This window comes from Myotis davidii, unplaced genomic scaffold (assembly GCF_000327345.1).
Source record: "Myotis davidii unplaced genomic scaffold, ASM32734v1 scaffold325, whole genome shotgun sequence".
NCBI lineage: Eukaryota > Metazoa > Chordata > Mammalia > Chiroptera > Vespertilionidae > Myotis > Myotis davidii.
In genome coordinates, this window is record NW_006296057.1 from 236,262 (window position 1) to 247,448 (window position 11,187).

The window sequence follows — 11,187 nt, forward strand, 5'->3', positions numbered from 1 at the left end:
AATAATAGACTAATAGATAAATAAGTTGTAGTAGATAACAAAATAGTTTACAAAAAATAATTTTTAAATTTCTTTTGTAAAACAAAAAGTCTGGAGGATTATACAAAAATAGTAACAATGGTTGTCTCTATATAATGATGTTATAGTTCATTTTTATTTTGTCTTCTGGTGTTTTCAACATTGTTACAGTAAATAAATATTACCTTTAAAATCAGAAAGAAAAGTTTCACTTTTAAAAAAATTAGACATAATCTTATCACCAGATAGCCCCGTATTTAAGGGCTTAATTCATTCACCAAGCATTCACATTATTACTTCAGGTCCACAAAATCCAATATAACACTCTACACCCTGAGGAAAGAGCAAGACTCCCTTCTTGTCAGTGCATATAGTGAGGACGGGCATGGGAGGGTATAAAGGATAACCTGAAACTGCTCCAAGCGATCCTTCTTTTATCTTCCTTTTCCACTTTTCTTTTTCCTGCCTCATTTCCAAATAGTAAAGTAGTAAAGTAAACATGTAGTAGAAACTTTATACTGGGGCTGGATACAACCACTGTCATTCATTTTGATTGTTTTTCATTGTTAGCTGGTGGCCTCTAACCCTATTAGCTAACATAGTTCTTAAGTGAGTCTGAGGATTACTTGGTAATTATTTTGAGTACAGGAGACCAGCAACAGTGACACATTCCAGAAGAAATAGGTTGGACACAAGAACACTGTCAACAAATTCAAATGAAATTAATTCAGGCCTATTCTGAATGATCCTTGTGAGAGAATGCTAAATCTCTCCCTGGGTAATTCTTCTAAATAATTTCCTCTTCAGCTCTATGTGAGCATAATCGTGACAGCTACTCAAATAATTATGCAAATTTTAAAAATATCCAGATGAAAGTATAAAGAAAGTATAAATTAAAACTGCACACATTTTTAAAAAAGAAAGAGCCCTGACTGGTTTTTCTCAATGGTTAGAGCATTGGCCCATGTACCCAAGGGTCATGGGTTCGATTCCCGGTCAAGCACATGTACTTTGGCTGCAGGTTCCCTTTCTGGTAGGGCCCTGTTCGGGAGCCAACCAATCTATGTGTCTTTCTTATAGCAATGATTCTCTCTTTCCTCCTCCTCCTCCCTCCCTTACCCTCTCTAGAAATCAATGGAAAAACTATTCTCAGTTGAGGATTTAAAAAATAAATAAATAATTAAACATTTTAAAAATGAAATAGATATACATGTATTCACATGGAAATATATTTATGGTATGTTACTGATATATTTATTATATATTACTGAAAGTAAAAGACAAGAATGTATATATTATCATCTTCATTTTGAAAAATGCTGAAACCATCAATTATATATGCATATGTGTCAGTATTTGTAAATAGAAAAAGTTTGGAAGGATACACGTCACACTGTTTGATAACGATCATATCTGGGGTAGGAGGAAACTGACACTTGTTGTTTCTATATTTTACAATGAGCATTATTCTTTTAAAAACTGCAAACATTAAATAGGTAAAGCACCTGGCAAATATTAGGTGGCCAATAAATGTAAGATTCCTTTTAATAATATTTAGTTAACAAGCATAAATTCTTACTAGAATAAAAGATATCCTAACTCAGTACTACATATGACTTTAGAAAAATCATTTCAGTATAAGTTGATGATGATGATATTACCTGAAACTCTAGAAAAATCTCAAAAATGTAAAAAAAACTGATTTCAACAAAATTATTCCCTCCCCAAAATACTGCTCTTGTTGTGAATTAAGTATAGGACCCAACATTATCTCTATAGTCCAAGCTATATGTACCTTATGAGGTAATAAAACCATTTGTTGTAAACATCAGAGCAATTACCATGAATATTTTGGTGTATTCACTTCTTTCTGTGTACATATAATTTTATATTAAATCACATCACACTTTTTTTAAAATTCAATACTCTATTATATATATTATTTTCTAAAATGTGCTTTAAAAAATTTTAATGGGTACCTAACAGTCTATGATAGGGATAAACATATAATTGTTTTATGATTCATCTGTTGTAAACTCATTTAGGTTATTTTCAAATTTCACTTATAATTATAAAGAAAATGTAATAATTATCTTTATAGGATATTATTCTGCTTAGATTATCAGTTTATAAAGTTAATGCATTTTGTTCTAATGTATTTTTCTCTTACTGACTCACTTATTTATGACACTACCTTACATATAAGCTCTTAATATTTGTTAGAGTTCGTTTCTAGACTGCTGTGGCAACCAGAACATTGTTTTACTTATTATTTATAAAATATTTTATATTAAACTATTGTACTTTCTTATTTTTGTTTATTGTTTTAGGTAAATTTTAGTTTTATAATGATATACCCCTAAACGCACATGTGCGTGCGCGCACACACTCACACACTCACACACTCACACACACACACACACACACACACACTACCCCCAAAAGAAATCTCATTGAATTTAGATTGGTTTATAACATTTTAATACAGAAAGAGCTCTTAAATATTCTGAACTCTATGTATGACATATATATTGCAAATATTCCTTAACCAGTTTGTCATTTTTTCTTTAGGTGTTCGACAGTGTTTTCAATGTGGTAAATTAAAATATAAAAATAACCTCTTCTTCAGTATTTGTGTCATTTTACAGTCCTAGTCCATACTAAGTTTATGTGAAATACTTGCCTATATTTTCTTCTAGTACATTTATGATTTCCCTATTTTTAAATATATTTCTTTATTGATTTCAGAGAGGAAGGAAGAGGGAGAGAAGAGAAACATCAATGATAAGAGAGAATCATTGACTGGCTGCCTCCTGCACGCCCCCTACTGGGAATCGAGCCCACAACCCAGCATGTGCCCTTGGCCAGAATCAAACCGGGACCCTTCAGTCTGCAGGCCAAGACTCTGAGCCAAACTGGCTAGGGCAGATTTCCCTACTTTTAAATATGAAGTTTCTAACATATCTAGAATTTTGAGCCCTAGCTGGTTGGGCTCAATGGATACAGTGTCAGCCTGCAGACTGAATGGTCCCAGGTTCGATTCTGGTCAGGGGTACATGCCCGGGTTGTGGGCTCGATCCCCAGTGGGGGCCGTGCAGGAGGCAGCCAATCAATGATTCTCTCTCATCATTGATATTTCTATCTCTCTCTCCATCTCCCTTCCTCTCTGAAATCAATAAAAATATTAGTTTTTGAAAAATAGAATTTTGAGTGAGGAAGGAATCAATTTTTAAAACACAAATGGTTTTCAGTCATTTGAATGTACGACTGAATACTCCATGCTTTTTCAACTAATTTGAAATGCCACCTTAGTCATTAATTAAATTCTTACATGTCTTGATTCTGTTTCTGGTCTATCCATTTCATTTGATTTTGACACCAATACACTACAATACTTGAATACTTGTAGTTTTAAAATACAATGGAATATCAGCATGAGCATGCCTCTTCTCTCTACAGTGTCTTTCAGACATTGTCCCACGCTTATACTTTACAACATTTTCAAAAAACAAACATATAGCCTGTTCATAAAGTAAAGAAAGAGCAAAGAATTTATTATTATGGGCAGGCTTTCCAACTTTACCAATATATATGCACAAGAATTCAATAGATTTGTTTTAAACTTACTCCAGTTGCCACTCGAATATTTCCTGATGGGGGTCGGATTCCAGAAGGAGGCCTTCCTGTCAACCCAATTCCACCTCGTGAAACAGGGCGAGCTGCTGCTGGAGGTTTGTGATTACTGGCCATTGTTTGTTCACTTTAACCACTGTCTGGAAACAAGGAATAGTTCAATTCTCCTTCAATATCTTCTATAGTTAGACACTAGTGACCCACATAACCCTTCCTTCAATCATTTAATCCACAATAGTTTTTCTTATAAATTACCATTCCAGGTATTACTACAAGGCTGAGCCTGATTTAATTTTGTTCAAACTTGACATTAATGTTCCATTTACTAGAACCATGAAATCATTTACTACAACATGACTTCCTCATTTCCCTATCTATATATATAAAAGGCTAATATGCAAAGTGTCCCCTTGGGAGTTCAACCGGAGACCAGGAGTTCGATCCCTTGCTGTGAGGTGCACTGACCACCAGGGGGTGGCACAGGCTGAAGGAAGGCCCTAGCCCACAGCCAGAAGGCCCTGATCGGCCCTGATCATCAGCCAGACCTAGGGACCCTACCCATGCATGAATTTCATGCACCGGGTCTCTAGTTTCTTATCAAAATACAAACCCCTCTAGTTATCTCTCCTATGCTCTTATCCCATAGGCCAGTAAGTTTTCTCTCTCCTGACATATCCAGCTTCTTTCTGATCTCCTAATCTTTCCTCTGTGCTTTCTGGTCTGCGATTGAATCCCTTATATTCTGAATCCTGTTATGAAGTACTTCCATTTACTCTTCCCTTTAACAAAATATTGGCTTTCCCAAAAGCACTTTTGGTAATGAAGGCTGTTTTAGCTTCCAGTGCTACAATTCCAAAGTTAAGAAAAAGTGTGTGGCATTGTCCTTGGTTTCCACTGTCACTTTTAAAACATTATTCTTCTTCCCTGGCCTGTGTTCTCAGTGGTTAGAGCGTCAGCCTGCGCACCCAAGGGTCCTGGCTTGGGTTCTCGATGAAGGGCCCATGCAACTGGGTTGCAGGTTTGATCCTTGGCTCCAGTCAGGATGTGTGAGGGAGGCAACCAATCAATGTGTCCTCTCACATCAATGTTTGTTTCTATCTCTCTTTCTCTCTCTAAAAATCAGTGGGAAAAAAATATCCTTGGTTGAGGATTAATAACAACAAAAAACATTATTTTTCCAAGTATTTTAAAAATAAACAGAATTCTCTTCCTTTGAGGACCAGGGAATACAACCATATTGTCTTGATCTTTCCTGGTTGTTTTTATCTAGGTACCTCCTACTCTCTCCCCCTACTTCAGTAAGGTCTTTATACCTAGTGTAGTCTATTCCAGTCCCACTAACATCCTGGTTGACTTTCATATGGATACTGGATTCAATATCTAAATTCTAGTTTCACAGTTTCCTCACCTAAATTTTGGTAAACATCTCAACTTCATTTCAGATACCATGGCCAGACCAGGAGCTTGTCACCATCCGGAATTACTTAATCTCAAGTATTTTAACTGTAATACTTCATTCTCTGACTTTCATCTCTCCTTTTACCCCTTTCTCATCTTTATTCTCACTACCCCTCTCTTTAAATCATTTCCTTAATTCATTTATTCTCTCCCGGTTTATCAATCCTTTCCTTTACTCATCAGAATATTATTTAAGGTTTTGGCTGATATTTTTAGAATAACACTTTTCAAATTATGAGTCATGACCTATTAGTGGGGTTGTAAGAACAATTTGGCCGATTATGTTTTAAACATGAAACAAAATAGAAAATGTAAGAGTTCACTGCACATATAGGAAGGGTATTGTTTCATAAAATTTTTGTTTCAGTTATATTTATATAAATGTGCACATATATTTATTCTGGTCTGTAAAGACGTAAAATGTATGTCCTATTATAGGTCATGTTCAAAAGAGTTTTAAAGAAATTGATCTAGAGAGAGAAAATGGAGAAAAAGAGTGCTCAGGACTCTACCTGAAGAGATAGTATAAGAGACTAAAAATGAAGGCCAAGAAAACAAATAGAAAAACTCGGAGTATGTGTCAGAGATCCCAAAAGAAAGCAGGAATTATCAGCCAGGCCATTACTGTTGGGATTTCAAATAAGATGAACACTGAAATGTCCATTGAAAGCCCCATCGAAAAAGCCATTAATGACCTTCACTTCTCTACACTAAACTACTGTCTTATAAACACCATCAATTATTTCATATCCTTGAACTTTCCTCAACTAATCTGGCACAATCAGAAATTCCACTCTACATCCAACCTAGACTAGTGAACATGGCTGGTAGAAATCATAATACAGACTGGAATACTGCAAAGTAACAGTCACCAACACTTAGCTGTACCCTCATCTCAGAAAATTGTATTTATCCTTGATAAGCGACTTTTCTCCTAAATGATTCCAACCCTTAACCATTTTCCTATCTACACTCTGTTCCTGCCACTCTCAGCAGATGACTCAATTTCCTACTCATCTGACAAAATTAGGACCTGAAATCCATCATGTTTGGAGTGCATGCCCTTGTTTAAGATTAATCTCTATTCTGACTTACCCTCTGGATTCCACCTTCTTTGGGACATTAGATTCCCTTTCCTTGTCCCCTCTCCTCCTACCCCAATCTCCTTTGGAATTATCTCACTCCATCCTATCTCTTTAAACTGTCGTCATTCTTTCAGTCTGATATGTTCAATTATTTCTTAACCTTAAAAATTAATTTCTTGATCCGGAAACCACTTTTAACTCTGTCCCATATACCCTATTCCTATGTAGACAAACTCTAAAGAATAGCTTATACCCACTATTCTCTCTCTACCTTTTTAATTTCCACTATCTCCTCAGTTTCTACTATTCCACTCAAATGGCCCCAGACAATGCAGCTAGGGATGTAAATGGCATCTGTTACTGGTGACCACTCCTATATGAAACCATTTCCATGACACTCCCTCTTCTGATCTCCCTTTTTCAATCCTTTCCTTTTCAGATCTTCCTCTTGGTAACACTTCAAGTCACACAAGTCAGAGACTCATTCCCTGATTTCTTCCTCTACCTTATTTCCCATTGCTAATCACACAATCTTACTGACTTTATTCGTAAATGTTTAACATGTACCCTTTTCTCTATTCCTATAACACTGTTCAGGGCCTGATGGACTCGAGTGGATTATTATACTGGCCTCCTTGCTGGTCCGCTTATATAACACACATCTTGCCTGTTATCTTCCCTAGAAATCCTTCCACAACTAGTCCATAACCTCCCCTTCTTAAATTTTAAGTTATAGGCTTGTCCTATATGCTACTATGCATCCTGGGCATATCTCTGTCCCAGTATCTATCACACCAATTGAAATTATTTGCTTAAGTATTTCTCTCCCTTGAGGACAAGCCCTGGATCTCATTCATCTTTAGGTCCCCAGTATCTACTAGTATGTCAGCACCACGCAAAAGCTGTTCTCCTTTGGTTTTTTAAATCCTCACCTGAGGATATTTTTCCATTGATTTTTAGGGAAAATGGAAGAGAGGGAAAAAGACAGAGAGAAACATCGATGCCAAAGTAACACATCAACTGGTTGCCTCCTGCACTAGCCCTGGCCAGGGCCAGGGAGGAGACTGCCTGCAACCAAGTACACGCCCTTGATCAGGATTGAACCTGGGACCCTTTGGTCCGCAGGCCTAAGCTCTATCCATTGAGCCAAGCCGGCTAGGGCTCGGTTCTTCTTTGTATTTTCTGAATTTCCTCCCACATTTATGCATTATAAATTACAAAACTTGACTATATTATTAAAAAAGAAACGAATCACCCTAGCATTGGCCTTTGGACTTAAGGGTCCCAGGTTCGATTCCAGTCAAGGGCACATGCTTGGGTTGCAGGCTCAATCCCCAGTGAGGGACATGCAGGAGGCAGCTGATCAATGATTCTCTCTCATCACTGATGTTTCTATCTCTCCCTCTCCTTTCTTCTCTGAAATCAATAAATAAAAAAAAGAAACGAATCATTTCTTGAACTAAAACGAATTCTCCGTTTCTATACTCCATGCCAACTTCTTGGATTGCTTTTAGTCTATAATTTTTCATCCTTTTTCTATAACTCTATGTTGATGATTATAAATCAATGTCTCCAGGTGTGTCCTTTAAACTGGGCATCAATTCTAAATTTTCAACTGTTTATTGGAAATTTCTACTCAGATTTCCCATTATCACTTTGAGTATGTTCACACCAAACTGAAAATCTTCCCACTCCAACTAGCTCTATGGTTCTATTTCCTTGCCATTTTGAACGATGTGGACAAAGTAATAAAGTTATTTTTATTTCAAATGGAAAAGGGAGTTTTATGAAATAACTTTTTGAAAGGCAGACAAGGTCTATGGTCAAAATGATTTCTCCCAAAGAAAGCTAACACAATAACCCTTTGTTTCCAGCAGAATTACTCAACCTTACTCTAGCTTTCCTGATAAGTTTAAGAAGGTGTACAATCGCCCCAAGTGTTGCTCAGTGGTTGAGCGTGGACCTATGAAATAGGTCATGATTGCATTCCTGGTGAGGGCACAAGCCAGAGTTGCCACTGGAGCCCCAGTAGGGTACGTGCAGGAGGCAGCCTGTCAATCATTCTCCCTCTGAAATCAATAAAAATATATTTTTAAAAAAATTTACATATCAAATTTCTACCTCATTCCCTTTGCCACTGCTTTACTATCATGATAAAAGCACAGTATGAGATCAGTCCTAGGTGGCAATATAAACGGGAGGGGTCTAGTAACAAAAAAGCCACTAGCTGGGGGGTTATTCATACATACTCAGAGAAGCAGCCTGGCCTTCGGCTCCAGAAAGATAAAGGATGCAAACTTCAGCTCTGACAGTTACCACCAGCCCTATAGCCCCTCTGGGGGTGTATCCTCAGCTGTAAAACAGAAAGTGGCCACAGCCTCTATCTTGCAGAGCTGTTAAAATTACAGGTAGCATATACAAAACACCTGGCTCCTAACTGTGATTCTTATCGTTATCTCTAAAGCAGCCATTTTAACACATATAAAGAAGCGTTACATTGCTAAGTCCCTCCTGCTATTAAGGACAGACATAAACCTATTATTTTGAGTAACATCTCTGAGCCCTAAGAATTTTTTCTTTGAGGCTCTTGCATCCTTCCCAGTGGTCTCGCCTTGGCAGGTCTGCTCAGGGGGCAGGGAGAGGTCTCCGTGCGCGCTTTGGCCTGGCGACAGGCCTGAGAATAACTAAAAAACGGAGATCGCATTTGTTTTGTTTGAGCGCATCAGCATCTCCAAGGCGAGATAATAGGTCCGCAGGGAGGGAGGCGACTCGGGATTTCTCACCTGTGCCGGCGCGGCTGGAGGGAGGTCGGCAGGCTCGGCTAAGCCACCGCCGGGAGCACCAGGCCGCCCCACCAACGCGCCCCCTCGCCCACCCTGGCGCAGCTTTCCGGGGTCCGCAGGCCTGAAACCACTGCAGGCTCCGCGCCTCCGCGTATCCCGGCAACGGGGGCGGGGCAGAAGAAGCCCCTCCTCCTGGCTGGCCAATCCTTGGCCTCGGCTCCTAGTACCTCCTAGCCAAGCGAGAGTAAAAACGTTCTCGCGAGATTTGAGGACCCCCAGGTTTTTCTGCAAAGAATGCAAGACAGCAAGTTGACTGGGAGAGAATATTTTTTATTTGAAAACCTGGTGGGTTTTGTTTCAAATAATCAGAACAACCGCTCGGATTGTGGGCCTGACCTGTACTCACAAGTTTTATTACATCCCTGTGAACTCTCCCGTCTGTTACCTTGTAATACGTTGTTTTGTTTTAATGTTTTGATTTTTTTAGAGAGGAAGGAAGAGGGAGAGATGGAAACATCCCTGATGGGGAAACACTGACTCGCTGCGTTTTGCACTCCCCCTGCTGGGGATCGAGCCTGCAACCCGCGCAGGTGCCCTGCCTGGGAACCCAACCGGGGACCTCTTGGTTCATGGGTCACAAAACTGAACCCCTGACCCACACCAGCCAGGCAGTACGTTTGACTTTTTAATTAAAATCGTGTGATGTTATTCTGTGGGAGGCAGCATTGCACAGACTTCTTACTCCCAGTTAGTGGTAATTTTCCTTCCTGTTGGGACTGCACATCGTACACAAATACAGCGTTAAGTATGGATGCAATTCTGATGCCTTCTGTTCCTCCTCATCTTATTGGAAGCTGCAAATCTTTAAGCTTCCTTTCAGAGTTTTTTTGATTCACGTTTGTGAGAATGGCTGAAAAAAATTGCAAGTCGTTCTTTAAAAAATTATTTTAAAATCGGTGTTTTTAAAAAGAAAGCCACTATAAGAAATACCGTACCTCTCTAATAAAATAACTTGCAGTTTATTTTCTTCAGTCTTCCTACATATAGCCGGACCTTAAATGTTATGGCAGGTGATAGGGGTCCGGTTACACAGCTACCGTCATCGCATGTGTATACATCGGACTTGGAGCATTTTTCACGTTATTTCCCACTCACGTACATTATTTACATCCAAATTTATTATGTGCCTGCGTGAAAGTAGTTTAAGATCAACGCCATACCAAGTTGTTACAGACACCTCACACCAATACCAGAGACGTGTTACCAGACAAGACAGCCCCCTGAGCCAGTGGGAGAGGGCTGTCCCCAACCTCAATCCTTATCTTCTTATAGAAATGAATTTACTCAAGAGACCCTGACTGCGTTGTGAAAAGCCAACTTATTAAAGCATTTAAAGCATGCACCTTTATTGAAAAAAGCAAAAGCAAGCAAACCTATACACCTGGCTTAAGAAGCACATTTTAGCTCATCTGAAGAGCAGGTTGGATGGGAGTCTGAGGCACTATATTCCCTCCTGTCTATAGGTCTCAAAATTCCTCTGCTGAATATTTTGGTATAGATTAATTCTCAAGATCCCTCCACCCCTGCTTTTGTTGTTGTTGTTGTTGTAGTTGTTTTGGCCTTCCCAGGAATCATGAGACACACCTGGCAACTTTTTCTTGCCAAGTCTGGAGACTGCTGGCTTCTCTGTTGAGGGAGTAAAACTGCCCTTTTCCCCTTTCCCCTTTTCTCCTCCCTTTCTGCATTCTCTCATTAGGGAGGTTTTGTTAACCATTTGCTCTCCTGTACTTGGCTGGGGAAGATAATGGCCTGTTAGTTATAAGCTGGCTGCAAATTGCCCATACTGTTTGCCCTGGTTTAACTTTCCTGTCTTAGTTTCCCTATTTCTCCTGCCCTGGAATCCTGTAACAGAATAATATTACGTGGCTGAGTTCTCAAAGTTTGTAAAATATTTTCGTTAAACTATACAATTTGATCCCAACATATTTGTAGTGGTCATTTTTTCCTTTTAGTCATTGTAGTGAAGGGTAGTAGACCTTGTCACCTCAGAATATGGCACTTTGGTATAAGGATTATTTTGAGCTGAAGGCAATGGAAAAGCAGATACAAGAAGAGCTCCTTAAAATTCCTCTATTTCCTCAAAGAGAACATAAATTTTTAAAGATTTCCCTTCTTGCACATGAGGAACCTACACAATCAACTTTACTAAT

The 11,187-nt window shown here is 38.8% G+C and overlaps 1 protein-coding gene across 6 annotated transcripts in view; it reads right to left on the reverse strand.

Moving 5' to 3' along the window:
- Positions 1-9,156, reverse strand: part of IFT74 (intraflagellar transport 74) — an 84,191-nt gene extending 75,035 nt beyond the window's left edge. For 4 of the 6 annotated variants that reach the window (XM_015568660.1, XM_006770992.2, XM_006770993.2 and 1 more), the window contains exons 1-2: positions 8,978-9,156; positions 3,646-3,787 (exon numbers count right to left, since the gene is read on the reverse strand). In XM_015568660.1, the coding sequence (XP_015424146.1) occupies positions 3,646-3,768 (123 nt within the window). In that variant the 5' untranslated portion in view covers positions 3,769-3,787; positions 8,978-9,156. Of the gene's footprint in view, positions 1-3,645; positions 3,788-8,443; positions 8,548-8,977 lie in introns of all 6 variants that reach the window. The other 2 variants (XM_006770991.2, XM_015568659.1) reach the window with 2 other exon arrangements.
- Positions 9,157-11,187: the final 2,031 nt, after the last annotated feature.